This window comes from Lupinus angustifolius, chromosome LG06 (assembly GCF_001865875.1).
Source record: "Lupinus angustifolius cultivar Tanjil chromosome LG06, LupAngTanjil_v1.0, whole genome shotgun sequence".
NCBI lineage: Eukaryota > Viridiplantae > Streptophyta > Magnoliopsida > Fabales > Fabaceae > Lupinus > Lupinus angustifolius.
The window spans coordinates 6,079,420-6,094,812 of NC_032014.1; the positions used below are offsets into that span (position 1 = coordinate 6,079,420).

At 29.9% G+C, this 15,393-nt stretch overlaps 3 protein-coding genes across 3 annotated transcripts; all 3 read left to right on the plus strand.

The window, feature by feature from the left end:
- LOC109349668 (basic form of pathogenesis-related protein 1-like) lies at positions 1,110-1,851 on the plus strand. The gene has a single exon (XM_019590571.1). It carries the CDS (start codon positions 1,235-1,237, stop codon positions 1,706-1,708), a length of 474 nt encoding a protein of 157 aa, XP_019446116.1. The 5' UTR covers positions 1,110-1,234; the 3' UTR covers positions 1,709-1,851.
- Positions 10,815-11,419, plus strand: LOC109349777 (basic form of pathogenesis-related protein 1-like). Its single transcript, XM_019590741.1, has one exon. The coding sequence runs from the start codon at positions 10,940-10,942 to the stop codon at positions 11,411-11,413; it is 474 nt and encodes a 157-aa protein (XP_019446286.1). The 5' UTR covers positions 10,815-10,939; the 3' UTR covers positions 11,414-11,419.
- On the plus strand, positions 12,956-13,360 carry LOC109350405 (early nodulin-75-like). Its single transcript, XM_019591646.1, has one exon. It carries the CDS (start codon positions 12,956-12,958, stop codon positions 13,358-13,360), a length of 405 nt encoding a protein of 134 aa, XP_019447191.1.

Below are 15,393 nucleotides of genomic sequence, written 5' to 3' on the forward strand. Positions count from 1 at the left end.
GGGATAGAAATTTAAAGCATCTTTGGTTTATTTTTCTTTCTCGATTGAAATTTTGATGTTTGAGAATCAAAATAGTAGTTATTTTAAAAACAGTGTAATTGGTGTTAATTTTTACTCATTAAAAATTTGATTATACATGGGAAGAGTTTGAAACTCTAAAAGAATTTCTTCTAAGTTTATTCAATATGTTTGACTTGAAAAAACATTTACCGCTCTAAATTGACTTTAAGTTCTAAAACAACAAATTTGAGAAAGAATAATATTTCATCACTTTAAACCTACTTTAACAAAACTGAATTTGATTTTCAAATACTAATATTTATATAATACAGTAAATAATTGTCAATTTTACTCTACTTTTACCTACTTTTGTTAATGTAGATAATAATGTATTAATAATTTTTACCACTTCAATATAAAATAATAGAGGTTAAGATTCAAATATTTTCCTTTTTTATTTGAAAATTTATTTTTTGGGAATCATAATATAATATTTTTTGAAAGATGATATATATTTTGTTTGTAATAAATGAATCTAATCAGTTCTATTGTGGCCAATGTCAGGTGAGGTTCTATTATAAATTGAAGTTGGGGTCTCATTAATTATACATAATTTTTAGTTATACATTTATATATAATTATTACTTATATATATGACAGAATTATATTCATTCTGGTTCAATAATTTAATTGTTTAAACTTTATGTAAGATATCTTTTGGTTTAATTTTTCCAGTACATCATAACATTGGTTTTGAGATGACCCAAAAAATGAAACAAAAGCACACAAAAGCTATGTTGTAGAAACAAAAGTGAATATAATTTTATGAGGACTCTTAACCTAAAATATGTGGTTTCAATTATTATTGTTTTTGGTACAGAATTCCATGTATAGAGAATTTCATGTATAAAGAATTTCATGTATGTGAATATAATCCATTTACTTTTCTTAGACGGTTTTGTTTTCTATTTTCGAAGGAATTTCAATCACAAAAATAGGTTATCCACTCAATAGATCATACCTTTCTATTTTAGTTGTTCCCCCTTTTCAGCAAATATAAAGAACCAATAAAAAGTACCTCTAGTTTGTTATTATATATACCCACTTCTGTTTAGTGTTCATTTGCACCATTAACCTCCTATTATACATATACTTGAAGGCTTGAACGTACTTACTCATCCTTCGGTATAGTGTATAACACTTTATATAAGAACAATAATATACAAAATAAAAAATGAGGTCCTCAAATCTTATTTTCTTAACCATTTTCTCAATATCTTGTTGCATTTCCCAAGCACACGATTTCCCTGGAGATTTCCTTAATGCACATAATAAGGCTCGTGCTGAGGTTGGTGTTCCTCCACTCAGATGGAACAAAACACTTGCAGCATATGCCAAGATCTATGCCAAATCGAAGATCATTGACTGCAAAATGGAACATTCCAACGGGCCTTATGGTGAAAACCTTGCAGAAGCTTCATGGGAAATGAACAATGCCGAAGTTGTGGATTACTGGATAACCGAGAAGGACAACTATGACCGTAAATCTGGGTCATGTGTTAAGGACGTTTGCGGGCATTATACACAAATAATTTGGCGTGACACATTTCAAGTTGGATGTGCAAAGGAAAAATGTACCAATGGGTGGATGTTTGCCATTTGTAACTATTACCCACCAGGCAACGTTTTTGGCCAACGCCCTTACTAATTTTCTCGATTTTGTTTTGTATTAGATCGTGTGTATTTTGTATTTAGGACACACCAACAAACTTTATGTTGTATGAAGGGTATGTACGTATATTGTATTGATAATCTCTTTATATAGGTGATTGATTTGAAAAACATAATTGCGGACAAATATATATTCTCCCTCTTGTTCCTGCTTTCTTAGTTTGTCAGTTTTATTGTATGCATGGCTTGATGTGTTCATGCATATACTGTTTTCTCTGTAATTAGATTATGTTTTTGTGAAGGGCTAAGCTTAATGTTTCCATAGGGAATGAGGGGTTCCTACTTGTGAAAACTGTTTGAATTTAGCTGTGGGTGTGAAATCTAAAAAACTTCAAAATCTCACATAAAAGAATTTTGAATGAAAACAATTCTCAAGTCCCACGTTAGAGAGACTAGGAACATAAAAAAATCGCATGTTATAAATAAAAGTCTATTATCTTCATATTTTCTCGCCTCATGTTGAATGCGATTTCATTCAACATTTTCTTTCTCCCTCATTTTTCGTCGATTCATTTCAGGCAAACTTCTCCCCCTTTCTTTTTGGGTCACTAAGAATTGACACAAATAGTCAAATTGTGGAAATTTTGAGAACTGACACTGATAGTCAATATTAAGGGAAAAAAGTTGACACATGTAGTCATATTCTCGGTATTTCGAGAACTCACACTAATAGTCAAGTATTGTGGAAAAAGAATTGACACGTTTTAGAGATCAGTTCTTACAATGAAGTAAGAATTCGATAACAAATATTTGGATTGTTTTATACTAGAGACGATGTGGTTGATAGTCTGCTTGCACATCTTGGGCAGTGCCACAAAACGTTTTAAAGAGAACGACCTCGTCATGACTCAATTAGTAAGTATTATTTCGTGTCATTTAGAATTATTAGAAGCTACGTTACAAGTTACGGTAACAACAATTTTAAGACGTTTCTATTGCAATGACATTCATAGATAATATTACTCGACTGAAAAACTATGACCTAAACAAACCCTTCCTGTTTGATGGGACAAATTTCAAACGGTAGCAATATAAGATAATTTTTTCCGTACTATAAGAAAAGTTGCACACGTTTTGAAAATCAATGTCCTAATGCTCCTAGAGAAAGCTGAAAAGGGATAAACTAGCTATTAATATAGCTCTCTGGAATGAAAATAATTACTTTTATGAATTTTATTTTGAATGAATTGTGAGATTATCTGTATAATTACTACAACTTATATATGTCTGCCAAATTAATTTGGTACGCACTTGAGGAATAAAGAAATATGATATTGAGAAAGTTAAGATAAAAAATATATGATATTACCACTACCTCAAGTATCAAATGACTGATAGTAAATCAGTAGAGTCTCAATCCTACGAGATACATGGAATTGCTCATGAAATCATTTCTCATGATATGCCCTTAGAGAGTTACACTCATAGAACCTATGAATGTTATTCGTTGGGTATGCTGTACACAACAAATCATAGGTTTTACGACCTTAACGCAAAAGTGATCATTGAGTCCAACAATGTTGATTTCAATAAAGATAAATTCCTTTTTAAATTGAACAATAGTGGGGGCACATCAACTAGTCACATATTTATGATTAGAGATAATGATAGAAAATGAAAGGTTTGAAATAGAATCTAGAAGAAGTAAGAGAACAATAATTTTTAGAGAGTATAAACCTGATTATATGTTTATATATTGGAGGAGAATCCATCAATTTTCCAAGAAGTTTTGACTTCTTCGGATGTTGATTTGTGGCAAGAAGACATAAATGATGAGATGGACTATCTAGAATCTAACAAGAAACAAATTATTTTAGCTCAATCGACTATGGAAGTTAAGATGATAACATTAGCAATAGCTAGTGAAAGAACAAGTTGGATGAAAAGATTGCTTGCAGAGATTCTCCTATGGGAAAAACTGATCCCAGTTGTGTTGATCTATTGTGATAGTACCACATCTATTGCAAAAATTGAGAACCGATTTTATAACGGTAAGAAATGACAAATTTGTCGTAAGCATAATACCATTAGAGAGTTACTCTCTACATGAGCTGTTAGAGTGGATAATGTACGCGTTGAGAATAACTTAGCAGATCCTTTAACGAAATGACTAGTTAGAGAGAAATTTCATAATACTTCTAAGAGTATGTGACTATTGCCCTTAGAACGATGATCACTCATGATGGTAACCCGACCTAACTGACTGAAGATTCCAAGAAATAGGTTCACTGGGAAGTAATATGAGAATGAACATGCTATAAATTTATGAGAAACATGATTCTTGCAGCATATGTAAAGATGAGTTAAAACTCTTAATGAGATCTATACTTCAATTGGAATGGAGTACCTAGACTACATGAGTACTCTTGATAGACTCACCTATGTGAATGTGGAATTGGGGTTGCTTCTTATGAAATTTTGGGGCATAAAATTTTAGAACGTTCACTATACTAGGATATATGTGTATGACCTTTAACGCACGAGCTTTACAGAATACACATTTGAAAAGGTTGTGTGGTTTGATGTCGGAGATAGAGTTAAAGACTACGATTTACTATAGTAAAATATGCATTTTACTTACTATATAAAAGTTCAAATCATACTACACATTTGTTTATGCACAATCTTATTGAGACCACACAAAAAAAATTCTCGAAAATCGTTTTTTAATTATAAGTGGGGGATTGTTGGAACTTGGTTGTGGGTGTGAAATCTAAAAACTTCCAAATCTCACATAGAAGAGTTTTGAATAAAAATAACTCGCAAGTCCCACATTGGAGAGACTATGAACATAAAAAGAATCTCATGCTATAAATAGAAGTCTCTTATCTTCATATTTTTTTTGCCTCAAGTTGAATGCGCTTTCATTCAACTTTTTCTTTCACCCTTATATTTTCCATCAATGCATTTCCAGCAAACTTCTTCTCATTTCTTTCTGTGACATTAAGAATTGACACATACAGCCAAAGATAGTCAGTATTGAGGGGGGAAATTGGCATAGAGAGGCAAATTGTGGGAATTTCGAGAACTGACATTGGTAATCAATATTGAGGGAAAAGAGTTGGCACAAATAGCCATATTCTCGGTATTTCGAGAACTGACACTGGTAGTCACTATTGTGGGAAAAGAATTGACACTAGTAGCCATATTGTGAGTATTTCAATAATTGACATTGTTAGCCATATTATGGGAATTTCGAGAATTGACATTGATAGTCATATTGTGGTGGTTGTATTCGAGACTGGTTCTCACAATGCAGTAAGAATTCGATAACAAAGATCTGAGTTGTTTTATATCGTGACACAACCAATCAGTATTATTTTGTGTCATTTAGAATTGTTGCAAGCTATGATCACAACAAAAACTTTTTCTCCTTTTGCACATTTCATGACATACATGTAAATATCTGTTGGAATTAGGCTGAATCCAAGTTCATCCCAATTGATGCCAACATAGTTTTCACCAGCAGCCCATCTTTTTTTAGAAAAAAGTGGGTCATCAGAGGAGTTAAAATCATGAATATCATGGTTAAAAGCAAACTTAAATGTATCAATAAAGAATAATAAAAGTAAAACCAAGATCATGTCTCAACTAAATCGTGTTGTACTCAGAATTTTGAACAAACTGCTAAGTTTTTTTCTTCTTCATGATCTACATGTTAAAACCATCTTTGGAGTTCCCTAAAATAGAAGGGGGAGCCAATGTTGTAAAGTGAGCTCTCTCTATTGCGAAAATGTAAAATGAATATTGTAAAATTTTCTTATTGAATTGAAATGATACAAGAGAGTGTTGTTTATATACAATGCCTTGTAAAACAAGCAATGCAACTAACCTAACTAACTCTCTAACAAGCTAATAAACACACGTTGTAAAACAGTTCAGCATGTGTTAAATGTGTACATATAAAATGTGTCAATTACAATAATTGTTCAACCAATGCTTCACTTGATTTTCTAACCAAATAATCGATTAACATTTGTGTTAATTGATTGACACTTATCTAGTTAATCGATTAACTATACAGTTAATCGATTAACTATTATTGATGTTGTGTTGTTTATATGGTTATTTTGTTCTCCAATACTCTCTGCAAGGATGATGATCACATGTCCCTAACGACATCTCATTCTTTGTCCCAAACCAATTACATATTGACACTGAATTAAAGAAATTTTTTAAAAGTAATAAACATAACAATTTGATTGGCTTAGGATAGAGAGTGTGACACCGTTTGAGGTATGTGATCTCTATCCTCTCTACAATGCAAAGCCATGCCAATTGGTGCAAGCCAGCAAGCCTGGCCATGATGTTTTTATGGATTATTCATTTCTAATTGAGAAATTGCTCAATGGTCTAACAATGCATAAAAGGCTACAAAACACACTACCCCATGGTCTAACAATACTTAATTAATTAAATTTCGTATGTATAATGCAAAAAAATTGAAAAGCAAAAATAAGGAATATTTTATAACATCATTTTAAATGAAAGTGAGGTGTATCTACATTGATTTCATCTAGTACATAGATATTTACACCTAGTCAATGATCTAGTATAGATAGACCCAAGTTTCACACTTTAGATAAGATTACTATAGATGAGTTTGTTTTATTTCTTTCATTTTGACGTGTGTATACTTTCATAGTAAAGTTATGAGATTCATTTCATTTAAAATCAAGAGAACCCACTCATCTAAATGATTTAGGGTGCACACTAGAATTATAAATCCACATATAAAAAAAGGATTCCAGTATTGGAAGCCAAAACATAAAATTATCATGATTACATAATTCATTCATCTGAAAAATATTCTCGGTAAGTTAATATAGTAAATAAACACATACTTTGCCCTCCTTTTTTTCTACACAGGATTTATAGTGTAAGAGTTGTCTTACTTTAACATTTTTTATTTGTTTCAAATATGTCTCATTTTAAAATTAATAATTTTAACTAAAAAATATAATTGATGTCAACTTTTTTCATTAAAAATGATATTATACTTCTGAAAGATAAAATTATATTTTGAGACTAAAAAAGAAATTTTCAAGTTTATTCAACCATGTTTGACATTTACAAAATTCGAACGGTTCAAATTGAATTTAAGTTAAAAAAAGTAGTTTGAAAATTAATTAAAAATTATATCATTTTTTTAATAACACTCAATTTGATTATCAAATACTGCTATTTAAAAAATATTGTTAAATATTTATTAACTCTAGGATAACCTGTTCTATTTATTGTTACTAATAACATATTATTATTTTTTACACTTCAATATAAAGTTATAATGGTGGAGATTGAAATTATTTTTGGTTAATTTTCCTTTTTTATTTGGGAATTTAATTTTTGGGACTCAAAATAGTGATAATTTTAATTAAAAATATAATTGACATCAAATTTCGTCATTGAAATTTGTATTATACTTATGAAGAGTCAAAATTATGTTTTGAAACTCCAAATTGTTTTTCAAATTTATTTAGCATTTTTAAAATTTCCAAAATACAATATGGTCAATTTAAATATTATCAACTTGATTTTAAAATACTATATATATATATATATAATACTATCAAATGATTATTAATTTTATTCCACTATAACCTATTTTATGTACTATTACTAATATTGTACTATTATTCTTTACACCTTCATGCAAAATTGTAGAGATTGAGATTCAAACTATCTTTAGTTTATTTTACTTTATCATTTGGAAAGTTAACTTTTGGTAATCAAAATAGTAATAATTTTAAATAAAATATATAATTGGAATCTATGTTTGTCATTGAATTGAATGTAATATTATATTTTAAAAGCATCAAAAGTATATTTCGAGACTCCAAATGAATATTTTCAAGTTTATTTAGCATATTTGATATTTTCAAAAAATTTCTAGTTGAAATTAACTTTAACTTCCACGGACGTAGTTTGAGAAATAATAAAAAATTTGGTTATTTTAAAAAAATATCAATTTGATTTTAAAACACTATTTTTTATAATATATAAGAAAAATATATTACTCATACATTCTTTTAATTAACTATCCATATATACATTTTTAAAAAAGAAAAAATACATAATTATACATTCTCTTACTTATTTATATATTTATCGATTCACTCACACATCAAAAAATATATAATTCATGTATTCATTATTCATGTAAAAAACACATATTACTCAAACATTTATTCCTTCATCGATTCATTCTATTACTCATTTGTGCATTCAAAATGAAAAACATACATGATTTAAACACACATTGACTTATGCCATTATATATTCATTAAAAAAGTACATTACTCACACATTAATTCATTTATGCAATAAAAAAGCAAAGTTCATTCATTCAATCGTATATTAAAAAAATCGATTGACTTATCTATTCGTTTATCACATTAAAAAAATCTTCATTAAGTAGCTTATGTATTTATTTATTCATTCAATTATCCATGCATACATTATTTATATCCTCTTCTACTTATTCATTCATTAATTCATCCATACATACATTTAATAAATAAATCATACATTCATTTAAAAAATAAAAGTACAATGATCATACATTCATCTACATTTTATTCTTTCACTCAATCATTCTAAAAAATCATTCATGTATTCATAAAGAAAAATAATCATTCATTAGCATAACCATTCATTCATGCATTAAGCATTCATTCATGCATTAAGCATTCATTCACTCATGTATACCAGAAATTTTAAAAGATAAACACATTATTTATATATACACTCACTTATGAATACATCAAAACAATAAAAATAAATCATTCAAAATATTCTATTTCATGTATTACCATATCATACATTTTAATTTTGTTACATTCATTGTCATAAACCTTCTCATCTCATCATAAAAAGAAAAAATATTTCATAAATCTTTACATAGTCTTCATGCATTCAAAGTCATATACATCATAAATTGCATTTTCTAAGAGTCTCATGCACTAAAAAATACATGCATTTCATAGTTGCATCTCATGTGTTTTCATGTGAATTTTCATTCTCACATTATTCATACATCCCAAATGAATCAAATGCATCATCATATGCACATCATGCATTTTAAGGTAGTATGAGATCAAAGTTAGCATATTTGCATTTCATGCATCATTTCGAGTTATAGGTTGCATTTCAATACATGTAAAAAATGGTTCACTTTGTTGGGAAATAAGTCCCACATCGCTTACCTCATTATCTTGGGAATGATTTAAATACTTGTTGGGCTACTTCTCTCATTGCCAATTGGTTTTGAGATGGAACCTTAACATGATATTATCTTCAACCCCAGCAAAGTTGGAGACCAATTTGAAAAGTTAAACCATTCAAGCATTCCATTAACAAGTATATATTAATGAATTGATTATGCATTAATATGACATATTTTGATTAAAAAAGTGATTCCAAAAAATAAAATGGAGGATGTTGCAAACATAAAAACCAAAAAAATAATGTACATCTTCAAGCAATTTTATCTAATGATACAAGACATTTTTTGTAATTCATAAACATCTTGGAGATATCCCTAGTCACCCCATTTAAGCCTAGACATCATGAAATGATATAATTTTTTAATAACCATCAATATTTCAATAGTCTGGGGAGGATAGTTTTCAACAGTTTTCCTTGACATTCAATTATTAAGGAAAAATATTCTTTTACATCAATCATGTGACTGGAGGATAAGAAAATACAAAGAACGTTCATTTTGCTAAAAAAACAAAAAAGAAGTAAAAAAGCTCGTTGAGAATCATCAATTAATATCTCAGACAAAAGTTATGGCAAAAGTGCAATATCAATGATCACAATAGGAATCCTTCATGAAAAATTATCGCCTTAATCATAGGTCATCCTTATCAAAACTTGAAAAGTCTCTTCATAGTTGAGTATCATGTTTAAAATATTGAAAATAGGATAAAGAAGAAAGGTAAATAATGGGTATGGGAAACACAAGTTTTAAGCCTTATATTTTTTTCTTGAAAACCCTTAATCAAACCACAGCACAAGCTTAAAAAGACTTTGTTAAAGACTTATTTGCCTAAGATGTGCATCATGACCAAAAAATGTCGACTCCACAAATCTCGCAAAATTTTGATAAAATATTTTATCTTTAATGCATAAGGTAAAATTCATTATCACCACCATCATATCAACACAAGCCAAAATACAAATTAAATGTCATCAACTACAATCAAAGCTCAACCCTCTATCCTTCATAACTTCACCATCTACTATTAGCCAAACCCAAATCGAACTCTATCATAGTCACCACCACATCTACTATTAGCCAAACTCAAATCAAATTTTATCATCATCATCACATCTACTATTAGCCAAACTCAAATTGAATTCTATAATAATCATCACCACCATGTCTACCCAAGCCAAACCCAAATTAAAATACTATACACCGGTGAGGAGTAAAAATGAAGATGGTGTAACAACCATAAGTTATTGAAGTGCATATTGGATGAGTAAATGAAAGGGAAAGTTATTAACTCTCTTTAAGTGTTGGCCAGCTGCTGTCATCCGATGGCAAAGGATGCACTTCACTTGTAACAAATGAATCTGAGCGGTCCCATTTTCTGTGATGGTACATTTATTTATTTTTACATTAATATATAATTATTTATTATATACAATATAATTTAATATGCTTGAATGATTTAACTAGTTACATCTTCGGTTTTATGTTCCGTTGAGATATCATAACATTTGTCATCCGAAAAATAAAATAAAAGCACACAAAAGCTATGTTGTAGAAACAAAAGTGAATATAATTTTATGAGGACTCTTAACCTAAAATATGTGGTTTCAATTATTATTGTTTTTGGTACAGAATTCCATGTATAGAGAATTTCATGTATAAAGAATTTCATGTATGTGAATATAATCCATTTACTTTTCTTAGACGGTTTTGTTTTCTATTTTCGAAGGAATTTCAATCACAAAAATAGGTTATCCACTCAATAGATCATACCTTTCTATTTTAGTTGTTCCCCCTTTTCAGCAAATATAAAGAACCAATAAAAAGTACCTCTAGTTTGTTATTATATATACCCACTTCTGTTTAGTGTTCATTTGCACCATTAACCTCCTATTATACATATACTTGAAGGCTTGAACGTACTTACTCATCCTTCGGTATAGTGTATAACACTTTATATAAGAACAATAATATACAAAATAAAAAATGAGGTCCTCAAATCTTATTTTCTTAACCATTTTCTCAATATCTTGTTGCATTTCCCAAGCACACGATTTCCCTGGAGATTTCCTTAATGCACATAATAAGGCTCGTGCTGAGGTTGGTGTTCCTCCACTCAGATGGAACAAAACACTTGCAGCATATGCCAAGATCTATGCCAAATCGAAGATCATTGACTGCAAAATGGAACATTCCAACGGGCCTTATGGTGAAAACCTTGCAGAAGCTTCATGGGAAATGAACAATGCCGAAGTTGTGGATTACTGGATAACCGAGAAGGACAACTATGACCGTAAATCTGGGTCATGTGTTAAGGACGTTTGCGGGCATTATACACAAATAATTTGGCGTGACACATTTCAAGTTGGATGTGCAAAGGAAAAATGTACCAATGGGTGGATGTTTGCCATTTGTAACTATTACCCACCAGGCAACGTTTTTGGCCAACGCCCTTACTAATTTTCTCGATTTTGTTTTGTATTAGATCGTGTGTATTTTGTATTTAGGACACACCAACAAACTGTATAAGAAGAGTAAGTACATATATTGTACCGGTAATCTCGTTATATAGGTGATTGAGGAAATATGTTAAATTGACATATATCTTTGTTAGTTGATAATGTGAGTAATTTAAGGTGACATCATCTTACCACATATATGAGGCAATGCCATGTGGATGAGTTGGCTGACCTAAGCATGCCAACAAACAATAAAACCTGAACGTTCACTTACAACCAGCAACTCATTTAAAGGATGCTAATCTAATTTCCCATGCTCCATAGTATATGTCTCATTACATTGGTCAATGGTCATAAAGTGATATATCCTTAAGACAACAGATGTTTTTTTAAGGGTTAGAACTGCATTTCATATAAGTAGCATTTTCAATGGATATATGATAAAGAATACTAACAAGATTATAAGTAATTAAATATTTTAGAATAGACATGATGGGTTAAAAATAGTATATTTAAATGCAATGGGATCCTTAAAAATGCATTAGGAATTTGAAGGTTATAATACATAAAGCTGGCCAGATTCATCCCACTGACACGATATTAACCACCCAACAATAATCTATACATGAAAGCAACCGTGCCTATAGTAGATCCAAAACTTCAAACAGCTTGATCTGGGCGCATAGTTTATCTTCAACATTTCTTTTGGGTACATTAATAATAGTTATACTGTTCTACGTTGTGCATATTATCCATACACTTCTAAAAATACAGCTTCCCTGAATTGATCAAACTTTATGAAACTTTAGATAATTATTTCTTATTGAGTTGGTTATTTCTTAGTATATTGGAGTTAAGTAATTATTTGCATATTTTTTAAACAAACTCGCTCTTAAATAAAGTTCGTAAGCTATATATAGATATATATAGGAGTTGAATACTTATTTATGAGAAAGGAGTCTTGATTTAATTGTTTCTCTTTTGATTTTAACTATGGTATCTTGATTTCCCCTATTAAATTAAGTTGGGATCAAAATCATCTTCGTACTAGAGTGTCCTATAAGTAAAAAAAAAATGAGATTTTCTTAATTTTTTATTTTTTATTAAAGCAATTAAAATTTAGGCACTAAAATACTGCTAAAGTTGAAAATCATTAATAATAACAGTGCTAACAAAAAAGTTTAGCCGAACTTTAGTCCCAAAAGTAATTACTAAAACATGATTAATTGTTGACTATGAATATTAAAGAAAACAATAAAAGCACAACAAATGTAACTTTTGGTGGATTAATTTAACCTATCCCAATTGCATATTTACCTAACCAAAGTGCTACTTTAACCTATAGTCAACATTTTAACCTATGTGCTTCATAACAGTCCAAAATAGTGACCAGTAAGGACATCTTTGTCAACATCCTAAAATTAATGCTTGTAATAAAACCTACTAAATTGGACTCAAGAGTGAAGACAAGTGTCATGACGACATAGGATCTGGCCATTATAAAAGGCCACCTCTATACTCTAGTTTCTACACCACCACCAATATGTCTCTCAAATACACACTAGTGTTGCTACTTGCATTGGCATTCTCTGCATGCATTATTGCAGATGAATACCACCATGGAAAGCTACCCTATGGTGGAAAGGGAAAACCACCAGTTCCACACAAACCTCCACATGGAAAGCCACCAGCCAAGGAGGAGGAAGATAACTCAAAGGTAAGTAGCATCTCATCCTATCATAAACCTCCACATAAAAAACACCCCCCAAATCATAAGTCACCAACCACTACTACAGTTGAGAATAATGAAGCTGCATACACAGGAGATGAATATTACAAACCACATACACCTAAACATGGACACCATCATGGACACCCTCCAGTGGAAGAAGGTAATTTCTACAAATCACCAAAAGACAAGCCTCACAAGCCTCCAACTGCTAACTGATCAGTGCTAATTAAATAAGGCTTGGTTATATCTTATATATCTATATATATGAAGTGTGTATGCGGAAATAAAGGTGGCTAGGTTCTGCTGATGTAATCGCTTTTGTGAAATTCTCCCTCTTGTTCCTGCTTTATTAGGTTGTCAGTTTTATTCTAGGCATGGTTTGATGTGTTCGTGCATACTGTTTTCTATAATTAGGTTATGTTCCTAGTACATGCTAATGGATATGAATTGGACGCTTGCTTGTACTTGTTAAAGAAATGAGTAAGGAAAATGGAGAGACAAGTAACACAAAAAAATAAAGGAAAAAATAACAGGGTAAGACACTTTTATTATTGAGAAAATAATGCAGAAGCATAAAATAAATATTGTGAATCTTCATTGATTGATTAAAGAATTACAAGTCATATGCTTATATACACAATACAAAGATAACTTGTGATACAAGTAACAATTTAACAAACTAACTAAGATATTAATCACATGTGCAAAATGTGTCATGGTAGCTTTAACCTCCAATATTTATTCTTTTTATATATAATAATAACACTTTTGTCATGAAAAATACATGTAAAATCATGTATTTGTCTCTCCATTAATAAAGATGATCATTGTTCTAAAGAAACATACGCCTTCTCTCTATATATTGGTAAAACGTGCAAGTCATTGTATCGGTGTTATATAGTATTGCCTTCATGGTCCAATAATTCAAAATTTTACTCATGTGAATTAGCGAGGATTTTATTAGATGATCCCGGATTAGTGATTTTACTGATGCATTACCATAATTTTTAAAGGGGTAATTTATTATTAATTTTATAAGTTAAAACAATTATAGAATAGATAATGGGCCTTGATATATGCATCAGAAACTACACAGTTTTTCCATGTTATTATTAACTTGTTCCTTCTAATGTATCCCGCTATTTTGATTTTGCAATTTTCACACATATTTTTCACTTTTTGAAATAACGACCCTCTAAATCTTACCATAACAAACCATTCATTTTATAAGTTAAAAAGTATAAAAATAGAGAATGCATGATGATGCATATGAGACCCTCTTTCATGGGCGAACCAGAATAATACAAAAAAACTGTAATGGAGTCGCTTACAGAATTTTTTTTTTTTAAGGATAAGAGAAAATATGAAAAACTAATCTTAAATGATAAGATTTGATCTAATCACAAATAAAAATTAAATTTGGGAGTCGGTTACGGATGAGGAAGGTGTTAAACACCTCATACCGCCTGGTATAAAAACGTTACCTAGATCAATTATGTAGATATTCATACAAAATATTAATTTTACCCCTACATTATTATAAAAAGAAAATCCTAAAAATAGACTTTTTGTGTGTTTGACTGAAAGTACATAGTAATATAGAAATCAAGACTACATACTTGTTCTAGAAAATTGTTGATTGGTTGATGTATTTTTATTTTTTTGTTTTATAAAGTTGACAAGATAAAATAGTGTGACAAGACACTAGTTTTATAGTGCACCACCCCACCTTGCTTTAAATAACATAAAGTAGTACGATAAGAACTAATCCTATAATGCACTACTATACATTGTTTTTTTTCAAATTATTATTTTTAAAATCAACAATATGAGATAACGCAACAAGACCCTAGTCCTATAGTGCGCTAACTCTCATTGTTTTAGACAACATAAAATAACGCGAGAAGGAACTAGTCATATAGTGCACTACTTTATATACCTTTTTATATTTGTTTAAAAAAATCAACAAGGTAACCCATAAAGGCACAAGAGCTATAGTGAGCTATCTTACGTTTCTTTTAAAATTTATTTAGAAAAATATAACAAGCTAAAGTACTGCGACAAGACACATAGCCTATAGTACACTACTTTACCATGCTTTAGACAACATAAAGTAGCACAACAAGATTCTAGTTCTATAGTGCACTATTTTACATTCCTTTTATTAAATTATTATTATTCAAAAATTGACAAGATGAGGAAATGCAAGAAGACACTAGTCCTATAGTGCACTAACTCTTATTGCTTTA

Excerpts from the sequence above, each read along its gene's own strand:
- LOC109349668 (XM_019590571.1), top strand. The coding sequence starts at position 1,235 with ATGAGGTCCTCAAATCTTATTTTCTTAACCATTTTCTCAATATCTTGT.
- LOC109349777 (XM_019590741.1), top strand. The coding sequence starts at position 10,940 with ATGAGGTCCTCAAATCTTATTTTCTTAACCATTTTCTCAATATCTTGT.
- LOC109350405 (XM_019591646.1), top strand. The coding sequence starts at position 12,956 with ATGTCTCTCAAATACACACTAGTGTTGCTACTTGCATTGGCATTCTCT.